General features: G+C 47.8%; 2 protein-coding genes across 2 annotated transcripts; one reads left to right on the forward strand and one right to left on the reverse strand.

Annotated features, from left to right (window-relative positions):
• Nucleotides 1–1,898: 1,898 nt before the first annotated feature.
• On the forward strand, nt 1,899–3,955 carry LOC146027150 (E3 ubiquitin-protein ligase TRIM39-like). Its single transcript, XM_083158110.1, has one exon. It carries the CDS (start codon nt 1,899–1,901, stop codon nt 3,615–3,617), a length of 1,719 nt encoding a protein of 572 aa, XP_083014236.1. The 3' UTR covers nt 3,618–3,955.
• Nucleotides 3,956–15,247: 11,292 nt separating this feature from the next.
• LOC146027151 (bestrophin-4-like) lies at nt 15,248–18,147 on the reverse strand. The gene is made up of 2 exons (XM_083158111.1): nt 18,023–18,147; nt 15,248–15,795 (listed from the first exon to the last, which is right to left on the reverse strand). The coding sequence occupies exons 1-2, from the start codon at nt 18,130–18,132 to the stop codon at nt 15,366–15,368; spliced, it is 540 nt and encodes a 179-aa protein (XP_083014237.1). The 5' UTR covers nt 18,133–18,147; the 3' UTR covers nt 15,248–15,365.
• Nucleotides 18,148–23,072: the final 4,925 nt, after the last annotated feature.

Below are 23,072 nucleotides of genomic sequence, written 5' to 3' on the forward strand. Positions count from 1 at the left end.
CCCACCCACAGTTCCTGAACCTACTTTCTTACAAAAATAGCACTGAATGTGACCATGCAGTGGAACTAGTAGACCTATGCCCCACATCGTAACCCCACCACCTCCATTCTATACTGTAGGAACTGTACACTCTTCTGGTAATCGTCAAACATCTCCTCCTGATCTGCAAAGTGATTTGTCACTCCATAACACTCGCTGCCATTGGTCCACTGTCCAGTGTTTGCACTCTTTACACCATCTTAAGTGCTGCGCTGCATTCTTCTTTGCGAATAGAGCAGCTGCTCACCCATAATATCCAAGTACATGGCCTCCCTACAAAGTGTTCCTGTCTAAACCAACACATTAGTGGCCATTTGGAAGTTGTATGCATGTGGCAACCCCTGGTTAGCACTCTCTGGTCCATGGGTTGCAGTTGCGGTTGGCCGAGGTCTTCCAGGGCGAAGTGCATTCCGGCAATGACCGCTCCTCTTACACATATTAATCACAAAAGCCCCAGTGGATTAAGGGACCTTCATAACATCCACAATACATCTCACACACATGCCTCCGATCAGCCATACTACATCGATCCCCTTTCAAACTCATTTAGCTTCTTCCAGAAATCCATTCCGTTAGCAGTTGATCTAATCGGAGCCCAGCTACCCGTTTATAACTTTACGAAAATGTGATGATAGCTGTCATTTTCACAATATTTTTAAACTCCTAAATAGGTCCATATAATCCATACATGTTTAATTATTAAAAATAATAATTATTGAAGAATGATTTTACTGTAATTTGGTTAAGAAGCTTTTGCATAATCCCCCTAAAGTACATGTTTCTATATGTTGTCCCTTTATGGGTTACCACCTTTGTGTTGAGAGATTCCCGGACACTGCCCCGCCCCTTCACCCACCTCATGTGGTGTTTTTTATTTTTTTAACCTTTTGTGAAATCATTCTTGTTTGTGCACACCATAATGCCAGTTACATGTTACATCACACACAGTAATGCCCATTACACGTTATGCCACACACCGTGATGCCCATTACATGTTACGCCATACACCGCAGTGGCTATTACACATTAAGTTTTTTGTAAAGAAAGGACCCAGGTGGAGATATATTAAGCTTTGGAGAGAGGGAATGTGTAAATGTTGTCCAAATCCACCAATCCGCTTCTGTCAATTCTAGTACACTGTATGAAATGCCTTAAGCCGATTGGTTATTTTGGGAAACTTCTACACTTCATCTCTCTACAATGCTTGGTGCTTGGTACATCTCCCTTCCTGTTTTGAGAATATGGGGGGAATCCAATCTTGCACTTTATGGTGGCAGGATCTCGCTCAAAGTTGTTCACTACCCCATAATGTAGAGAGCACTTTTGGGTGAACAGTGAGGCAAAATGGAATGGCAATTGGCTTTCGCCTATGAGACTTCTGATTTCTGAGTGTCTTGGGGCGGGATGTATTAATATACATCTCCGCCCAGCCGCTGCAATACTACCGCATATGTACTAACATATGTGGCTAGCATCGGAGTGTGGTGACTGAGACCCCCGCGATACCTGTAATGTGGTTTGCGGGGGTCTCCGTCACATCCCGGTGGCTGTCAGTGTCCCCGGCGTCTCCTCCCCCTGCAGTCGGATGTCCTCCCGGCTGTGACACCTGCCGGGGGAGGAGATCGATCGAGGACGGGAGGGGGGCTCGCGCGGATGGCGGGCTGCGGGCGGTGACAGAAGCCCATAGGCTTCTATAGGGTATCGCCACCAAAAGGTGGCGATACCCTGCCCGGCGGAGACGGGGCGGACGGGTAATAGTACATAGGAAAATGCAATAAAACTCCAGTTTTACCGCATTTTCCCTTTAGTACATCCCACCCTTAGACTTTAATTTTCATTTCTCTCTTCTGCTACCAGCGATGGCGTCTGTTGATCTGAGACGGGAGCTGGACTGTTCCATCTGCCTGAACATTTATACAGATCCTGTCACCCTGAGATGTGGACACAACTTCTGCCGGGCCTGTATTGATCGTGTGCTGGATACACAGGAAGGGACTAAAGTATTTACCTGTCCAGAATGCAGAGCAGAGTATCTGGATCGTCCTGCACTAGATATAAACAGAAAGCTCTGCAATATAGCAGAACGTGTACGCTCTATTCCACAGGAAGGAACTGAGATGTTCTGCTCTTATTGTGTCCACTCTCAAGTACCTGTTCTTAAAGTCTGTCTGAAGTGTGAAGCTTCTCTCTGTGATATACATTGGAGGACACACAACAAGTCAGCAGAACATGTCTTGGTTGATCCCACCACTTCCTTGGAGAAGAGAACATGTTCCCTCCATAAAGAGATCTTGAAGTATTTCTGCACTGAGGACAATGTCTGTATCTGTGTGTCCTGCAGTTTGGCCGGAGAGCATCGGGGACACGTGGTGGAGATGCTGGGTGAGGCCTCTGAGAAGAAGAAGGAGAAACTGAGAAATGTTCTGCAGAAACTGACCAGAAAAAGAAAAGGGACTGATCTGAGTATCCAGAGTCTGCAGAAACGCAGGAGAGAATATCCAAAAAAAGCAGCTGGTTCAAAAAAGACAGTCACTGCTCTGTTTAGAGACATCAGGAGACAACTGGTGGACCTAGAGAAGAGAGTGCTGAATGAGATCTCTAGGCAGGAAGAGAGTGTTTCACTCTCAGTCTCCGATCTGATTCAGCAGCTGGAAATGAAGAAGGATGAGATTGCCAGGAAGATGTGTCAGATTGAGGAGCTGGGTAACGTGTCTGATCCAATGACTGTCTTACAGGAACCAGACACAGGTGACTTGTCTGATACAGAGGAGCCATGTTGTATGACTGATCCAATGACTATTAACCAAAAACAGGATAGTGAAGAGAGCGAGGAGGAGAAGGTGGTGGAGGGAGGCACTGAGGAGAACAACGAGAAGGAGGGCATTGAGAAGGGGGATATAGAGGAGGCTGAAAGATATGATGAGCATGACCATAAAGTGGGAGATCTGGATGTGGGTCTTATCTCAGGGAAATTACAAACATTATCTGATATGATAACAGGAATAAATGTATGTTTCTATGTGCAGGCACCAGCAGACATATCACTGGATGTAAACACAGCGTATGATTATATACTTATATCAGGTGACCTGAAAACTGTATTCACATCTTCAATGCAAGATCAGCCAGAGACACCAGAGAGATTTGAGGATTATCCTCAGGTACTAAGCACCAGGGGATTCTCCTCAGGGCGACATTACTGGGATGTGGATGTCAGTAATGCAGACATGTGGTATGTGGGGATGTGTTATCCCAGTATAGACAGGGAAGGGGAGGAGTCACGAATTGGATCTAATGACGTGTCTTGGTGCTTGGAGAAAATCGAAGATCAGTATTCAGTGATACATGATGATGATGAGATCAAGTTACCTGGCAGTATTCCCTATGATAGAGTGAGGGTGTATGTGGATTATGAGGCAGGACAGCTGTCCTTTTATTCTGTGTGTGACATGATCAGACACTTACACACCTACACTGCCACCTTCACTGAGCCCCTTCATGCTATATTAGGTGTATGGGAAGGGGATTCTGTACATATATGTGTGGATAGCCTGGAGCAGTCAGGGAGAGGAATCTGATTGGTGGGACATTAGTGCAAAGAATGATGCAGTGGATACAGATGTTTACTGTATATGTATATACAGACAGTGAGTCTGGTGCAGGGAATTGGTGTATAATTGTGTGGGCACTGCAAGTTGTGTATTCAGTGTTACAGTAGTTGTGTGTCATGTCCAACATTATCTGTTCTATTCCTGACAGGGCAAATATGTATCCTTCATAGTCATTTGTACCAATTAGCATAATATTTCTATGTAACTCTAAAGTTATGAGTGTTCTTCAGTTAATAAATGAGTGTTCTTCAGTTATTTGTTAGTGATGTAACTAATAAAGGTTCCGGAATGTTTCTGGTATCTTGCATTATTGTCTCAGTAGCTGTTGTGGTGCGACAGTCCTGGTTTTTCTGTATGAAGATATAAAAGCGGTCACCTAGAGAAGACCTACCCCGCTTCTGTCAGGGATCAGCATGTGTTGTGGGCACAGGACCAGGAAACCAATGACCTGCTGTAACGGGTGTGGTTGAAAGGGTCAACCGTATCTAGAGCGACAGTCAATAGACAGTCAAATTACAGTTGACCCGGATTTAACGTGGAAGCGTCGGATCCGGGATCAAGATCCCAGGCCCGAGCCGGCATTGCGATCTGAAAGGGGTATCACAAATATGAATCAGGCTCTTAATGTGATATGGTGGCTGGAGAGATACAGCTGATATAATTGGCAGGGGGTGCAGTATACACACAGGAGTTAGGGAGGGGCCCTATACTGCACACCCTATGTAATGAGTGGTGCTGCCTTGCTGAGACTAATAGTGCCACACACTAAGAGGGGAAAAAGAGGCAGATGCACTATTCAAAGGATGGGGCAGATGTATTATAGCGCACAGCGCGGGAAGGGACATCAAAAAGATGTATTAACATTTTTTCTACCAAAGCGGGGGAGCACAAACTCCCATCTCGGGCGATGCCCGCCCTCCTGGAGACAGCACATCAGTTTACATGAGGGCAGACAGACAGCCTCTCGGCCAGCTGGACGGCATGCTCGCGGTCTTGCTACTCACGCGAGATCTCCATCGCAGCCCAGAGCCAACAGCAGGGACAGCCCTGTCCCTACTGTAGAGATAGGACTTCCCCACCCTGCAGATAGCAGCAGGGTCAGTGCTGCTGAACTTTCATACATTCACCCTGCATATCGGCCTGCAATTATATATATATATATATATATATATATATATATATATAAAATGTATACAGTCGTTTTTTATTGAATTTTCAACAGATCCCGATACCCAAACAGACATATCAATGTACATATGGTATACAGCAAGTGAGTGGCATAGGGGGAGAATAAATTAGTGTGCCAAGCGTAGCAAGGCACCGGGCGTGGTGAGTGCAGCAAGCCCGCAAGTGTGATGATCCTTCCCCCCCCCCCCCCTCTCGTCGGAATTCCGGCGGTCATGATTCCGGCGTTGGGATTTCAAACCAATCCCAAATATCTAGTATAATGAAACAGGAGTATATGGTAGAAATGTATCTAAGTATAATGCACAAAGTCACCCATTGCACATTGTAGAGAGAATATCTACGTACCAAATCAGGGGGAATAACAAAAGAATACATTGGCATTGAAGTGTCAAACAATAAAAAAAAAAAAAAAACTTACCACAAAAACCCCCCACCCTGTACAACCCACCCCCAATGTAGGCGTACTTGGATCCCATAAACTAAACTTACCCCTACCCCACTATCTATCTATTGTGGACTAGAGAAAGGAAGTAAATTAGTGGCCCTTAACTAAAACCGAGTCAAAGCTACATCAGCAATGGAACATTCCTATGTTAGCTAAATTATGCCAAAAAAATAATGCCAAAAAAATAATAATTATAATCTACCCCTCTCCCCCTACCCACCAACTAACTACACTAACTAATTCCAAGTCCTACCCAAACTCTTTCATATATGAACTAGAATATCAGCGGAGAATTGCAGGGGAAACAGCCACCACTCCTAGGCAAGATGGCGCCGACATCCCACGTTCGAAGAGCTATATGTGAGGCTGCAGCAGGGATGGTGGCCTCTCAGCGGGTGTATCCATGCCACTCCACAACCTCACAGCCCCACTCACCACCAGGAGTCGGGAGCAGAGCACCGCAGGAGGAAGGTGGCGGCGCCTCTGGAGAGTATCCCCCCGGCGCAGCAGCAGGGCAGGACCAGGCCGGAGCTGCAGAGCAGGGAGAAGCCGATCCAAGATGGCACCCATGTCCGGAGGAGAGGGAGCACGGAGCGCAGCGGGCCCAGGCAGCCGCCGAAGCCTCCACAGGCCGTCTGAGAGCCGCGGGCGGCACAGGAGGTGCAGGAGAGACTCCGGAGGGCAAAGAGGTAAGGATGGTGCGCCCACGGTCCCTGGGGCAGGATTTTAGCAGAGCTCTCAAACCCAGCGTCCACTCACATGCCCGTTCAAGCCATGGCCCCTGGCCTGCTATCGTTTAGATAGCAGTGCCGATATGGACAGGGGCGCATACCACCCCTGTCATTTTGCACTCACCGGCTGCTTCATACATGGGGGAGAAGCGGTATCCATGTTATATCTGCTGATACCCCTTCTCCCCCATAACGACACTTCCTACATCTGCCCTAATACTAGTTATACATTTTGTAATAAGTTTTGCACTAAATATTTTGCTTTTCACAATCTTGGTCAGGATTATGGGTTTACACCTCCTCCCTTTCCAGGTAACCTCATCGGATAAGTCCCTAACATTCTAAAGGCACCATACACTTGTCTGATAATATTTTCTGTAGGCACTCCTTCCTTCTACTATATCACCTTCTCACTGCTCATTTTAGGCTACACCAGGGGTAGCCAACTCCAGTCCTCAAGAGCTACCAACAGTTCACATTTTTCAGCTCACCTCACAGGTGCACTCATTACTGACCAACACATTTTAAAAGATCCACAGGTGGTGCCAAATACTTCACTTGTGATTCTCTGAGGAGACATGGAAAACGTTAACTGTTGGTAGCTCTCGAGGACTGGAGTTGACTACCCTTGGGCTACACCAGTGGTAGCCAACCCTAGCACTCGAGAGCTGCCAACAGTTCACATTTTCCAGACAGCCTAGCTGCTGCACTCATTAATCACTGACACATTTTAAAAGATACACATATGGAGCTAACTAGCTAACTTGTGATTCTGTGAGGAGACCTGCAAAACATGCACTGTTGGTAGCTCTCGAGGACTAGGGTTGGCTACACCAATTCCATTCTATATTGCCCCTCTGAACAACTTCTGTATTGAAATATGGCTCCTCGTTCCTGTCCCATACCAGTCCTCACTCTCAGGGCTCGCCCCCTCTCAATTTCCACACCGCTAACATGCACCCACAACCCACACAACCTAATTCCTATCTCACCTGTCCCTTCCTTTCTCCTGTGCTCTCTGGGATGCTAGATCAATCTGCAACAAGCTTCCAAATATCCACGACCTCTTCATCTCCCACTTTTTTAACCTTCTTGCCATCACTGAATGGCTGTCCTTCTCTGACACTACCTCACCTGCTGCCCTCTCCTATGGAGGCCTCTCCTTGGCCCACTTGGTCAGACCTGATGGCCGCCAGGGTGGAGGAGTGGGCATCCTCTACCGCAGCTGCACCTTCCGCATCATCCCACCTGAGCCCGCCCCAACACATTCTCCACCTTTTGAGGTACACACTATCCGCCTCTTCTACCCCATTCACCTCCTTGTGGCTGTGATCTACCACCCCTGTGGCCCCTGCTCCTCTTTCCTTGATAACTTTGCTGCATGGCTACCATACTTTCTTGCCTATGACCTCCCCTCTATCATCCTCGGTGACTTTAACATTCCTGTTGACGGGTTGGGATCATTTGGTCTGCATCATTATGGCCGACACCATAAGGTCGACATGGTTCTAGGTCGACAGGTCTTTAGTACGACATTGTCTAGGTCGACAGTCAAAAGGTCGACATCCGGTTTTTGACCTAAATGTCAACACAGTCAACATGGACACAGTTTAAAGTGCACTACACTTGCTGCGCTTGCAATGCGTCGGGCACGGTGCCTCGCTACACTCGGCACACTATTTTATTCTCCCACCATGCCCTAGTGCAGGGGTGGGGAACCTTTTTTGTGCCAAGGGCCGTTTGTAAAGGGAAAAAAATCCTTCGGGGGCCATATGTAAAAATTTCTCTTACAAATTGTCCTGCTGCAGCCATCCCACACTCCAGCGGCGGCCGCTGAATAGGACTGACAGTCTCCGGCTGCTGTTGATTAAGAGGAATCTCGCGAGAAATACCGACCTCAAGTGAGAATTCCCTTGTACTTGACTCCCGGCAAAGCCGCTGGGCAGGTGGGAGGGCCACTCAAACCGGCTATGGGGGCCGCATACGGCTCCCAGGCCTGAGGTTCCCCACCCCTGCCCTAGTGGATAGTAGGGCATGAAATACCGCGTGTGGGCACATGTTGGCTCAAAAAACAGTGAAAAACTCAATGTCGACCTTTTGACTGTCGACCTAGACAATGTCGAATTAATGACCTAGACCAATGTCGACCTAATGACTGTCGACCATAATGCTGTAGACCAAATGACACATCCCCTGCAATATAGCAGAACGTGTAACCCTGAGATGTGGACACAACTTCTGCTGGGCCTGTATTGATCGTCTGCTGGATACACAGGAGGGGACTACAGTATTTACCTGTCCAGAATGCAGAGCAGAGTATCTGGATCGTCCTGCACTAGAGATAAACAGAAAGCTCTGTAATATAGCAGAACGTGTACGCTCTATTCCAGAGGAGGGAACTGGGATGTTCTGCACTTATTGTGTCCACTCTCAAGTACCTGTTCTTAAAACCTGTCTGAAGTGTGAAGCTTCTCTCTGTGATATACATTGGAGGACACACAACAAGTCAGCAGAACATGTCTTGGTTGATCCCGCCACTTCCTTGGAGAAGAGAACATGTTCCCTCCATAAAGAGATCTTGAAGTATTTCTGTACTGAGGACAATGTCTGTATCTGTGTGTCCTGCAGTTTGGTCGGAGAGCATCGGGGGCACGTGGTGGAGATGCTGGGTGAGGCCTCTGAGAAGGAGAAACTGAGAAATGTTCTGCAGAAACTGACCGCCAAGAGAAAAGTGACTGAGAAAAGTATCCAGAGTCTGCAGAAACGCAGGAGAAAAAAATCAGAAAAAAGCAGCTGGTTTACCAGAGACAGTCACTGCTCTCGTTGGAGACCTTAAGAGACAGCTGGAGGACCTAGAGAAGAGAGTGCTGAATGAGATCTCTAGGCAGGAAGAGAGTGTTTCACTCGCAGTCTTCGATCTGATTCAGCAGCTGGAAATGAAGAAGGATGAGATTGCCAGGAAGATGTGTCAGATTGAGGAGCTGGGTAACATGTCTGATCCAATGACTGTCTTACAGGAACCAGACACAGGTGTATTGTCTGATACAGAGGAGCCATGTTGTATGACTGATCCAATGGCTATTGGCCAAAAACAGGTGGAGGAAGAGGGGGGCACTAAGAAGGAGGAGGGAGATACTGAGAAGAATGAAGAGGCGGTCATTGAGAAGTTGAATAGAGAGGAAAGTGGAAGACCTAATGAGCATGCCAATAAAGTAGGGGACCTGCATGTGGGTCTTATATCAATGAAATTACTAATATTATCTGATATAATAACAGGAATAAATGTATGTTTCTATGTGCAGGCATCAGAAGACCTATCACTGGATGAAAACACAGCGGGTAATAATATAGGGCCTTATTTTGGTTCACTCTTTCTGACAAAATCCTTCTTAGATGGACAAAACCATGTGCACTGCAGGGGGGCAGATGTAAAATGTGCAGAGAGAATTAGATTTGGGTGAGTTATTTTGTTTCTGTGCAGGGAAAATACTGACTGCTTTATTTTTACACTGCAATATAGATCTCACTTTGAAGTAAAACCCCACCCAAATCTAATTCTCTCTGCACAAGTAACAACTGCCCCACCTGCACTGCACATGGTTTTGTCCATCTAAGAAGGATTTTGTCAGAAAGAGTGAACCAAAATAAGGCCCATAGTTATCTCAGAAGACATGAAAACTGTATACACGTCTTCAATAGAACAGAATCAGCCAGAGACACCAGAGAGATTCTGGGATTATCCTCAGGTGTTAAGCACCAGGGGGTTCTCCTCAGGGCGACATTATTGGGATGTGGACGTCGGTAACGCAGACACCTGGCGTGTGGGGATGTGTTATCCCAGTGCAGACAGGAGAGGGGAGCAGTCACAAATTGGATGGAATAACAAGTCTTGGTGCTTGGATAGGACTTCTGATAAGGCGCATTCAGTGATACATGACGGTGAGACGATCCCGTTACCTGCCAGTGTTCCCTATGATAGAGTGAGGATTTATTTGGATTATGAGGCAGGACAGATGTCCTTTTTTTCTATGGCCTTTTATTCTGTGAGTGACATGATCAGACACGTACACACCTACACTGCCACCTTCACTGAGCCCCTTCATGCTGTATTAGGTGTATGGGAAAGGGATTCTGTACAGAAATATGAGAGGAGACTGGAGCTGGTGGGAGGGGAATCTGATTGGTCGCATTACATAGTATGATGCAGTGGATACAGATGTTTATATGTATATACAGACAGTGAGTCTGGTGCAGGGAATTGGTGTATAATTGTGTGGGCACTGCAAGTTGTGTATTCAGTGTTACAGTAGTTGTGTGTCATGTCCAATGTTATCTGTTCTATTACTGACAGGGCAAATATGTATCAGTCATACAGTCATGTGTATCAAACAGCATAATATTTCTATGTAACTGTAAAGTTATGAGTATTCTTCAGTTAATAAATGAGTGTTCTTCAGTTATTTATTAGTGATGTAACTAATAAAGGTTCTGAAATGTTTCTGGTATCTTGCATTATTGGACTGGAGAATATAGGCTGCATTGGATGGGACTTTACCATCCTTGCTGCCATGTGCCTGCATCATCGGGGGCGGCACTGCAGGTGGGGAAGGTGTGTAGTGCAGAGCGATAAAGCTGTCTAACATTTGTGGGCTGCATGCAAACCCAGCCAGTATTTACCCTGCACAGAACAAATATAAATGTACTAGCTCCCCCTGCAGGGCAACATGGTTTCTTCCAGACACAAAGTTACTTTATGTTTTTGCTTTCTGTACACCCCTTTCACATCGCACCTCGGACCCTGGTAATTACTGGATTGATGACGTGACGACTCGGGTCGAGGTGTGGCGCTAGAGCTTACTATCCAGGTCGTCCTTTTTATAATGGGCGGACCTGGGTTTAACGTGAAAGCATCGGCCCGGGTTGGTTCTGGGATGGACCCGACATCAAGATCCTAGGTCCGACCCGGCATTGCCATGTGAAAGGGATATCACAAACCTGAATCAGGCCCTTACTGTTATATGGTGGCTGGAGAGATGCAGGGGAAGCAGTATACACACAGGAGATATAGGCCCTTATTCTGATCGGAGCCGAATATGCGGCCAGGACCGTGCGTCCTAAACCCCGCCTTTCGTATGGATCGCTCACTCCGTCCGAATGCGGTAATCCGCTGACCGCACGGAGCACGTGTGTATTTCTTACGGATACACCTCCTCCATCTCTTGGAACCTCCCCCATCATTCGATGGTCGTAGACCATCAAATGCAGGACCGAGTGGCCAGGCAGCTCCCGCAACCTCAGACCACACGGGCATTTCTCCGTGCTAAAGCAGGGATCTGGGCGGGCAGCTGACATCCTGTAATGTCATATGTCCGCCCCCTACACGTGCGTCATGGCTGCATTACCATACGGACGCCCAGCGTTTTCATGGGAACGCCCATGAAACGCGGGGTGTAAACATATGGTAATGAGCCCAAATAGCCCTTCACGCCCCTCTCCACCCCCTGTTCGTAGTGTACACATTTCATGCGGAATTTGGCCGTGTGTCCCGCTCGCACATGCGCAGACACAAAACATCGGCGGCACGAACGCACGCGGATATTACCGCACCAACCAGAATAAGGGCCATAGGGAGAGGCCCTATACTGCACTCCCTATGTAATGAGAGGTGCTGCCTTGCTGAGACTTATAGTGCCACACACTGGATTGACTAAACTAAAAATGCGGTTAAAACCCCATTATTGGGGTTTTTACCGCATTTTCATAGGCATTAAAGCCCCACCGCCGGGGCTTCGCCAGCTCTAGCCGGTACCTTGTACCCGGTAATTATCTGCGATGTGAAAGGGGTATAACTCACCGCGGGGGTGATTCTCATTCATTCATCATCGATGTTTTGGGGACTGCGCATGGTCTATTATGCGCATGTGCAGCCCACCCCCCCCTTTGTGAATGGCTTAACATTTCTTAAAGCTTCTAAAAATGAAAAAAAGGTGATGTTGCCCATAGCAACCAGTAAGATTGTGTCTATCATTTCTCTATTGCATCTTAGAAAATGACTTAATCTGATTGGTTGCTATGGGCAACATCAACTATTTATGTTTTTTGAAGCTTTAGTAAATTTACCCCCAAGGTTGACCTGCATTGGGTCGACCACTGAAGGTCTACATGGCTTAGGTCGACACATGAAATAGGTTGACATGATTGGGAGGTCGGCACAAGTATTAGTTCGACATGAGCTTTTCATTGCTTTCTGAGCTGGTAGGCGATATTTCATGCCTACCCAGTGGTGTAGCTCGGTGCCACGGCGCCTGGAGCAAGGGCATGTTTCGCCCCACCATTTGTAGTAGGTGAGGCTCCTGCTCCGTGAAAAGTGGGCACGGCCCAACATTATACCACACACCGTAATGCCCATTGCACATTTTAGCAAACTTTGTAATACCAATTACACATAAAGCCACAGCCATAATGCCAATTACACATAAGGCCACACATGATGCCCATTACATACTATATAACACACCGTAATGCCCGTCGCATACTAACACACCGCAATGCCCATCACATACTAACACACCGCAACGCCCATCACATACTTACACACCGCAATGCCCGTCGCATACTAACACACCGCAATGCCCATCACATACTAACACACCGCAACGCCCATCACATACTAACACACCGCAACGCCCATCACATACTAACACACCGCAACGCCCATCACATACTAACACACCGCAACGCCCATCACATACTAACACACCGCAATGCCCATCACATACTAACACACCGCAATGCCCATCACATACTAACACACCGCAATGCCCATCACATACTAACGCACCGCAATGCCCATCACATACTAACACACCGCAATGCCCATCACATACTAACAGACAGCAATGCCCATCACATACTAACACACCGCAATGCCCATCACATACTAACAGACCGCAATGCCCATCACATACTAACACACCGCAACGCCCATCGCACACTATTTAACAAACCGTAATGCCCATTACACATTTAACACATAAGTGCCACTTACCTACATGCTCAATGCCAGGGGCTTCATGCTCGATGCCAAGGGGGACTGAAATTTGCTCACAGGGAGGGAAGGTGTGAGTAAATGATAGTGCAGAGGAGGGAGGGAAGGTGGGAGTGATAGTGCAGAGCAGGGAGGGTGGGAGTGATAGTGCACAGCAGGGTGGGTGGGTGAGGATAGTGCACAGCAGGGTGGGCGGGTGAGGATAGTGCACAGCAGGGTGGGCGGGTGAGGATAGTGCACAGCAGGGTGGGTGGGTGAGGATAGTGCACAGCAGGGTGTGTGGGTGAGGATAGTGCACAGCAGGGTGGGTGAGTGAGGATAGTGCACAGCAGGGTGGGTGGGTGAGGATAGTGCACAGGTGGGTGTTAGAGGATAGTGCACAGCAGGGTGGGTGGGAGAGGATAGTGCAGAGATTAGTGCACCCCACCCACAGCCAGCAAAGCAGCAGCGGTGCTTTCCGCGCACCCCCTCCCCCCTGTTGCCGGGCTTGCCCGCTCCCGGCTCCCCGCTGTGCACGGTGCTGCTATTTAAAAGTCACTCACATCTCCCGCTGGACCGCGCTAGCCAATAGGCGCTCGCGGTCCAGCAGCCAATCAACTGGTGGCTGCTGGACCGCGAGCGCGGTCCAGCGGGAGATGTGAGTGACTTTTAAATATACCACGTCTCCTGGGGGGAGCCGCACTGAGTTGGGCACCTGAGCGGGCGAGATGGCGGTGCTGGCACGGCTGCGGCGCCATGATTGCTTCCTGCGCCTGGAGCTGGTGCTCCACCGGCACCGCCCTCGCTACGCCTCTGTGTCTACCCATCCACTGGGGTGTGGAAGGAGACTAGCGAGGCATGCAAGGGGACACTGTACACTTTAACGGTGTCCATGTCGACTATGTCGACATTCGGGCCAAAAATAATGTGAAAGACTCATCTTGACCTTTTGACTGTCGACTAGCCATTGTCCACCTAATGCTTGTATCAATCTTCCAACCCTGCCGACCTTAGCTGTGTCGATCTTCAGTGGTCGACCCCTTGCATGTGTCGACCCATACCCATTTGCCTCTTGGGGCTGCATTTATCAAGCAATATTTGCGGTTAAATCCCCGAAAACGGATTACCGCAAATATTTAGTATCCCCAAATCTCCCATCCCTGCTGCGATCCCCCCCTTCACCGCCGCCGGCCGCATCCCCCATAGGTTTCTATGGGGGATGCGAAGCTGCCCGATGTATCAACATCGGGCAGCCCGGCATCGCACCCCTGGGCTATCGTCATTCTGATATGGCGATAGCCCATTGTAGCCTATGGCTGGGGTCAGCACATAACCGCGCATGCGCTGACCTCCCGGCTTCCGCGTCAGGGCTTCACAGGGACGGGCTCCTTTCGGAGCCCTGTCCCTGCGCCCTCAATTTGATAAATCCTGGCAGTATCAGATGATACCGCAATGCGATGGCCGGCGGTGTCATCACGTCGGCATCGCTTTATAATGATAAATGCGCCCCTTAGTCTGGTGAGGCCGGGTGTAGCACCCTTCCATATTTCCATTGGCTGATAGCTCTTCCACTACAGCTGTCGGGAATAATTAGTTAAAATGAACTTCACCTATAATTACTCCATTAGATCTCAGAGCTCAGTCATTAATGTAGTAAAAACAATGGTTAATCATGTTGCTGGATATGATATAACAATTTGGGTAATTAAACGTTTTATCTAATATAAGGGTCATTAACTATTTCCTGTCCAAGACAAGTAACTTTATTAACAGTTTCATATATAGCGCAGCATATTCCGTTGCGCTTTACAAAAGGCGACAGTGATACAACAAACAGGGTATTTACAGACAGTCAAAAGGTAGGAGGGCCCTGCTCGCAAGCTTACAATCTATGTGGTCTAACATGATACTGCTGTATGAAAGTGATTTGGATTCGGACAGATAACGGGTCTGCTGAAACAAACAATTGAAGCAATGGATTTGTATTAAAACTTCGATTGAATACATTGGGGTAAAAACATGAGGTGCACTAATGTATCCAGTAGATGAGTCACCAGTGTGCAAATGGCTACAGATTGCAGGAGATCTCTACTACACACCCAGGTACCCTGCAGGCAACTCTACATTCACAATCTCTAGTTAGACAATTCGGAAGAGAACGTTGAGCTACGTCTACCTCCCTGGAAGGGGAATTTTGTCACTGTCAGTAAATAATATTTGAACGACTCAATAAAGATAGTATATAGCTGCGCAGTTTGTTTCCAGGCGATCCACAGGTTTCCTATCTCTACTAGAGGTTTAATGACCACTGTAGACATCTCTCTTTACTCTTCCGTCTGGTCTGGATCCAAGTTCTCCTCAGAAGGTTCCTCAACAGTGATTAGAATAAGAGGGACCTTGGGCTGCTCCATCTTCTTCTGCTTCTCAGAGGCCTCAAGCCTTCGAGGAATCCTGGGCATGACTTGAGGGGTTGGTGGCTCACTGGCCCTACTCTCATCCTCTGTGTTCTCCTCCTCATCAATGCGTCCATCTGGGTCAAGATCGCTGTAACGGGCATTTGGATTGGGAGACGGGAACCCATCCCCTCTGAAGCGGACAAGGTGGTGGTTCCGCGCACCCCGGCCCATGAAGTTTTTCATGCTCACTGCAGGGGAAGCGGCGGAGGACAGAAAGCGGCTGAGCATAGGAGTGCGAGCTCGGGGGAGGTTGGGAGTGGCTGACACTTGCTGACTCTGCTCGGAGTCCCCAACAATGCTGAAAAGAAAGGACACACATTCAATGAAAACTTAATCTCGGTACAAATGTGACTTTTTCAATATATATATATATATATTTATATATATATATATATATATATATATATGCATGACTGAAAATTTGCAAAGCAGATTTTATTAGTAATATATGAAGGAGATAATGGGTATTCAATGCCGTGGACGAGCGGCGTCAGCGAGCAGGCTTCCTGCTCGCTGTCACCACTCACCCTGTCAGTATTCAACGCACCCCTCCTCATACGCCAATTCCCCCTCGCTCCATTTTTTGAGCAAGGGGGAACCGGCGTATGTGGCTCCAGAAGCAACGAGACTCGTGGCTAAATACAGCGGGTTCGCTGCATTAGCCGCGGGTCTCGCTGTTTGGGGGAATCCTCGCCGTCCTGTGACGATGAGGATTTCCCCAGAAGGTTGAATAGGGCGAGTGGCCGGCGAGGGGGTTAAACAGCGAGGATCGCTGGTTTTCTGCAATCCTCGCTGTTTAACCCCCTCGCCGGCCGCATTGAATACCTGCCAATGTAGGTACTGATACGGTGTGTGCAATGAATGAAATAGTGGCCCTTCCATGAATGAAATAGTGGCCCTTCCAGTAATTGCACATGAACCCTTTGCATTCTTAGTTTTGCCCAGTTTATTAATTCCCTGTTGCTACAGTATCAGCCTCCGACCTACAGAGGGTGCTCTCTCAGGCTGTATCCTGTATTAGAAGGTTAGGGTCGCCCCTCGCCTAGACCAGGCTGAATCTACAACTGTTTCTGTTACTAACCCTAATACTAAGTGGCCAAGATATTTATCGGTAGTTCCTGAAAGACTACAATCCCTATCATACCATATTTTATTATAATCTCCTGATATTATTGTAAGAAGAGCGGCCACAAGGAGGGGAAGTGGTCCCAGAAGAACCTTGTGGTGGAAATGGGCCTATGGGAGTTCTGAATTAAAGAGACTCCCCTAACTTTGGGGAAGGAGGAACTAAAAACCCAAGCCTCACTATTGGGTCACCTTTTCATTTTTGGGAAAGACCCAAAGTATCAATCACAGATGAGCTAGGATTTGACTATACAGCACGCCTCAGTTTTTTATAAGAAAATTAAGTTATAAAGTAATATAAAAATGAATGCCCAAAAGTTTCTGAAAGATGCAGCAAACTCTAATTTATAACATAACCCTATTCTGCATGTTCATCATTATATCCAATCTGTATTCAGACTTCATATTATTATGTGGATCATTAACCAGTACTCATTGCCTTTTACTAATTGGCCCTTATTCTGGTTCACTCGCAACGGCAAATTCCTACTCAAATGGAACAAACCATGTGCACTGCAGGAGGGGCAGATGTAACTTGTGCAGAGATAATTATTTATTTACAGTTTATTATATAGCGCAGCATATTCCGTTGCGCTTTACAATTGGAATTAGATTTGGGTGGGGTTTTACTTCAAAGTGAGATCTATATTGCAGTGTAAAAATAAAGCAGTCAGTATTTTCCCTGCACAGAAACAAAATAACTCACCCAAATCTAACTCTACACATGTTACATCTGCCCCACCTGCAGTGCACATGGTTTTGTCCATTTGAAAAGGAATTTGTCTTTGCGAGTTAACCAGAATAAGGGCCATTGTCTTCTCCATTCTACCTAATACCCCTTTTACACCAAAACGCCGGGTGCGACCCGGCGTTTAGTGCAATTTACACCGGGCGGACGGCCCGCACCCGCGCCCCCGCCCCCGGTGTTTGGAGATGACAGGATGATGTCATCTCCAAGCGCCAATCACCGCCCAACGCTGCTGGGGGCATCCCAGCACTAAGGTAAGCTGCTGGGCTGCCCCCAGTCCCCGCGCGCACCCCCCCCCCCCCGCTGTCGCACAGGAGGTGAATGGATGCCGCACACAGGCATCCGCTCACCTCCCTCCCCCGCCGCCGCTGCTGTCTGCAGGGTATAGCAGACAGCAGCGCCGGCTGTCAGTGTCAGGCTGACAACCCGTCTAACCTGCGGACGCTGTGGTCCGCAGGTTGGACGTTCCCCATTCATGTACCCAGGTCCTAGCCGTGTTCTACCCAGGTCAGGACTTGGGTAGAAGTCCCGTGTAAAGGGACACGGCGTTAGGGATTTACACCGCCGAAGATCCGGGTCTGACCCGCTGCTGACCCGGATTTTTCAGCGGTGTAAAAGGGGTATAATATACAGATACAGAGTGAGTCCATACCGCATGTCGAAGGTGGAGCCCATGAAGGATGGTTTCAGGGTTTCGGATGCTGTTGCCACGGTATAGGGAGGTAGCGCACTCTGCTCGTCCCAGTACTTGTCTTTTACCATCGGTGGCAGGTTTTGGTACATGTCATCCACAGATAAGAGAGAGACCTATTGGAAGAGAACAAAGGATGAAACCTGCCCTCTGAACAGTACAGGTTTTCTGGATGTTCTGAGGGAAGCATGGATTTAACTAGTATGTTTACCCTTTTAGTCCAATTAATTAGCTGTAGGTATATTTAGCACACCTTGGGGTTAATAATGGTTTGCGCACTGTACCCCATGAATGTGTGCTGCTGCATTCACATAAGACATTATACAAATCAATGCTGAGAACATCTGGTTTAGTTCCTTGCAGCATGGATGGTGTAATGGTTATTGTTACTTTATTACACATTCGTGAGGTCTTGGGTTTGATTCCCACAAGGCCCTAATTGTGTGGAGTTTGTATGTTCTCCCTGTGTTTGTGTGGATTTCTTTCCCAAAAAATGAATGATGTATCTATTGTATTCCAATAGTACAATAACCTCCTGTTACAGTAACCATGTCCCCTCACTTTCAGGATTCATGTAATACAGACAGTCTCAATCAGGGCCGTCTTATCAGCATTGTAGACTCTGGGCAAAGATATGTACTGGGGTCTCTACAAACGTATTCATGGAAATACGTAAAACACCATAAATTACCCCTCCTGCAGTCCTGCACCTTCTCTCCTAATGCTTCCATACAGTGACTGGCTGTCAGCACTGTGATAGCTCCAGCCATCCACCAATCAGCATGCTGATAGCCTCTCACTGTCTGGCAGCAGGATGAGAGGCAGGTAGAGAATGCTGCACTCTGATTGGTAGATAGTGCTAGCCATCCACCAATCAGCATGCTGACAGCCATTTACTGTCTGGCAGCAGAGTGAGAGGTTCTGAGTATGTGCAATTCACACTCACAATGGTTGGACAGCATTCTCTACCAGCCTCCCAAAAGAGGTTCTGGATACACAAGGTCACCCCTGCTCAAGTAAGGCCCCTAAAATCGGGGGGGCCGTTGGCAGCTGCCCAGTGTGCCTATACATTATCGTTCCTGGTCTCAGCATCCCCTCTCTAATTACACATGTGCTACAGACTATCTAGATGTCCACTCATTATCATTACTTGTAATACAGACAGTCCCAGTGTCCACTCATTCCAGGAACACATGTAATATGGACAGTCCTACTGCCCCCACTCTCAGGACACAGGTCACATCATTAGGCCCCACCCCAGTGCTTGAAGTGGAAATTTAGAAGTGGGGGTATGCAAAAAATAAGGATGTAATTATGCGTGCGCCGAAGGTGCAGGTGCGCTCGGGGCAAGGTTGCGTGGTCACCTATAAAGGGGCGTGGCCACTCAAAAAGGGGCTTGTCCTGTAGTGTATAAGGCATAAGGGGCAGAGCCATGAGAATGTGGACATCACAGGCCGCTGTGCCGAGCTGCCACTTCTTTGGTGCTTACGGCTGCTAAAACACAGCTGAAGCTACCACCAGGGCGTAACTAGAACATGGGCTCCGTAGCAAAATACTTAAAGTGCCCCACCCAGGGACAATGTCGGGGAGCTAAAGAAGGAGAGACAGCATCAGGAAGAGAAAGAAGGAGGGATAGGGATGGGGAGAGAGGGAGGGCCAGCAATGGGGAAGGTGAGAGCGGCGGGAAGAGATAGGAGGGACAGCGATGGGGTGAGGTGACAGCAATGGGGAGAGAGAATGACGGACAATGATGGGGAGAGAGGGAGACAGCAATGGAGAGTGAGAGAGGAGGGACAGCGACAAGGAGAATAAGAAAAAGAGGGACAGCGCCAGGGAGAGCATACATCATGCAGCATACAGCCACTGCTGTGGACCTGGTCATGCGGGTTTCAGACTTATATACTGTCCCTGGGAGACTGGTGGTATCAGGACCTCCCCTAGTAGTACACAGGTACCTTAGTAATAGTGGGCCTTATTTTGGTTCATTCTTTCTGACAAAATCCTTCTTAGATGGACAAAACCATGTGCACTGCAGGGGGGCAGATGTAACATGTGCAGAGAGAATTAGATTTGGGTGAGTTATTTTGTTTCTGTGCAGGGTAAATACTGACTGCTTTATTTTTACACTGCAATATAGATCTCACTTTGAAGTAAAACCCCACCCAAATCTAATTCTCTCTGCACATGTTACATCAGCCCCACCTGCACTGCACATGGTTTTGTCCATCTAAGAAGGATTTTGTCAGAAAGAATGAACCAAAATAAGGCCCAGTGTCCGGTGGAAGGCCCAAAATGGCGGCTCACTGAGCTTGTTGTGGACAGCACTGTCCTGGGAGAGCAGTTGTGTCTTGTTGAGACGCTGCAGCGGGGTCAGGAGAGCCAGATCCGGTGCGCCGTGTGGTCCGGGCCTTTGGGAGGACGGGAGCGGAGCCTGACAGGCAGACGGAGGGAGGGATGATGGCGGCTCACACACGATGCTGCAGGGCCGCTGCGAGACGCTCCTACTGCATGCCGGTCTTGGCCACACACCCCACGACGCTACATATAGTAATAGGAGTGTGCAGACACTAGTCTGCACACTCCTATTACTTAAAAAAAAAAAGTCTCACAGTGGAGAAGTGCCAGTATACCATACCGTTGTATACCGGCCCACTTCGACCACTGCCCCACCCCCATAATTGGAAATGCAACTATCCATGGGTCCTGGGGCAGGAGATGGGGCTAAAATGGTGCAGTTTGTACATTTATACCCACCCGCCTCAGGTGACTACCTCCCCATCTTGCCAGCTGCAGCAGTATGGAATATGGAGTGGGCTGGCGCTGGAGAAGTTAGTACCATCTCCACGGTAACCCACTTCCTGAATAGAACAAATGAGTAAAAAGCCCTGTGTTCAGTTACTTGTGGTTACTTACGGCTTCATGAATAGTCCCCCCCCACCCACAGATACTCTGGGGCACATTTACTAAAATGAGAGATTATAGAAGTGAGAGATATTGCAACCAATCAGATACTTACCATGTATCCAGCGCCTTTTGGATAATATCTAGAATCTGATTGGTTGCTAGGGGCAACATCTCACTTCTAAAAACTCTCACCTTAGTAAATTTACCCCTCCTGATTTCCTGTCACATTTTTGCGATTCATTAATGTTCTTACTTGCAGATTCCTATCAATCAGTCTGTTGGTTTCAAAGTCATCATCGTCTTCTCCAAAGGGATTAATGAGCTGTTCTGCCACCTGCGACAGAGGGTCATGTGTCACGTGCAGTTGTATTTATTTATTATTATTATTGTTATTATTATTGTTATATTATTGCATTACATTTAAAAAAAAAGGCATTCATTTTTTAAATTTATTATTATTAATACATTTTTGGAAATTAAAAAACAGGCGTCCCCATGAAAATGCTAGTTGTTCCCCTGGGGATGCAGCCGGACCATTGCCTGCTGGGGGCAGGCGGCTGATATCACATGACGTTAGCGCCCGCCCCCTCTTCATCGGACTCCGTCGGAAATAAAAGTCAGTTTAGACTGACTTATTTCTGATGGAGAGAGAAATCATTCGATGATCGGTGACCATCGAATGATTTCTCTCCCCTTTGGCTGCAGGAGAGGGGATGTGGTCGCATACATCCCACGCATGTTACCGCGGGGATTCAGTGGCAGGGGGGGGGGGATCAGTTTGGGCATTCAGACGGGCGAAGGGTTGGGTTAAGCTGCTTGCTAAGCGGTACTGAATCAGGCCCACAGTGCTACAAAGATACAGCATTTACAAAAACAGTAGACACCTTGTACAGAGAACATAAGTAATAAAAACTTTTTTAAAGACAAACAGACAAAAACCCAGCTAAAGGTCCCTTGGTGACACAAAAATCACAGGGCCGCCTGGTCTCATATATTGAAAAATAATAAAAATAAAAAAGTAAAAAAATAAGGAAATACTAACAGGCCGGGGAGGGGGGGGAAGATTGAGAACCATATGTTGTGAGAAGTGTTCACGGCGTTATTTTGCAGTCAGGAGATGTAATCATGTAATCCATGGAGGCCACACACGATACGAGCATGCAGGACATTCAGTGAAGGAGCCACCAAACATTTCCAATTTTTGTCAATCAAAGATTTGTCTGCATTGTATACATGGACTATAAACTTACTAACAGATATACAGTAACCGGGGCACAAAGTATCGCCACAGAAGTATCACTGGACAGAGGCAGGCCTACCTAGTATACTAGACAACATTGCACTGACCTAGCTCCAAAACACTTTTATAGTTGGACAAGGCCATAGAGTGTGTAGGAATGAACCTTCCCCATCACAATTACTTCAACAGTAGCTGGAGATGTTGGGAATATGGGACCTTATTCTGGTTGACTTGCAAAGCTGCAAATTTCTCAGCTTTGCAAGACATTTAAATGCCGTCTGCATCTGCTGACATCAGCTGCCCGCCCCCCGACACCCCCATAATTTCCATGGCAATGCAACGCCACCAAGTACCATCTTGAATATACCTCGTAGTAGGATGTCTCTCTTTTGACCATGCTTGTAGAAGTTTCAACAAATCTTGACCTAATGATGGACCTTCCCTCTTCATCAATAGGTGTTGAAAGATCTGTGAGATTAGCATTAACTTGTGTATTACCGTGAGGTATTTGTGTTGTAGCAGCTCTCCTGTGGGGCTACCCGGACGCTGGGTCAACTATCATCAGTTGTCCTTTCATGGACAACGTTTGGTAGGCACTAACCACTGCATACCAGGAACACCCCATCATTTGGAGCATGTGAGAGTCGCCAATTTACATCTACCATACAGAGGCGTAGCGAGCCCGGAGCCGGCGGAGCACACGCTCCGGGCGCAGGAAGCTAGCCTGGCGCCGGAGCTGTGCCGGCACTGCCAGCTCGCCCGCCCGCTTCCCCGCGAGAGACGTGCTGCTGTGGCGGCTATGTAAAATTCACAACACGTCTCCCGCACGCTGGACCGCTAGCCAATGGGCGCTTGCGGTCCAAAAGC

This window comes from Crinia signifera, chromosome 8 (genome assembly GCF_055691185.1).
Source record: "Crinia signifera chromosome 8, ASM5569118v1, whole genome shotgun sequence".
Lineage (NCBI taxonomy): Eukaryota > Metazoa > Chordata > Amphibia > Anura > Myobatrachidae > Crinia > Crinia signifera.

What these genes read in the sequence shown, in the direction of transcription:
- LOC146027151 (XM_083158111.1), bottom strand. Translation starts at nt 18,132, where the DNA reads ATGGTAAAAGACAAGTACTGGGACGAGCAGAGTGCGCTACCTCCCTAT. An exon ending in GGCTCCACCTTCGACATGCG is followed by an intron (nt 15,796 to 18,022) that starts GTATGGACTCAC and finishes CTTTCTTTTCAG; the next exon opens with CATTGTTGGGGACTCCGAGC.
- LOC146027150 (XM_083158110.1), top strand. Translation starts at nt 1,899, where the DNA reads ATGGCGTCTGTTGATCTGAGACGGGAGCTGGACTGTTCCATCTGCCTG.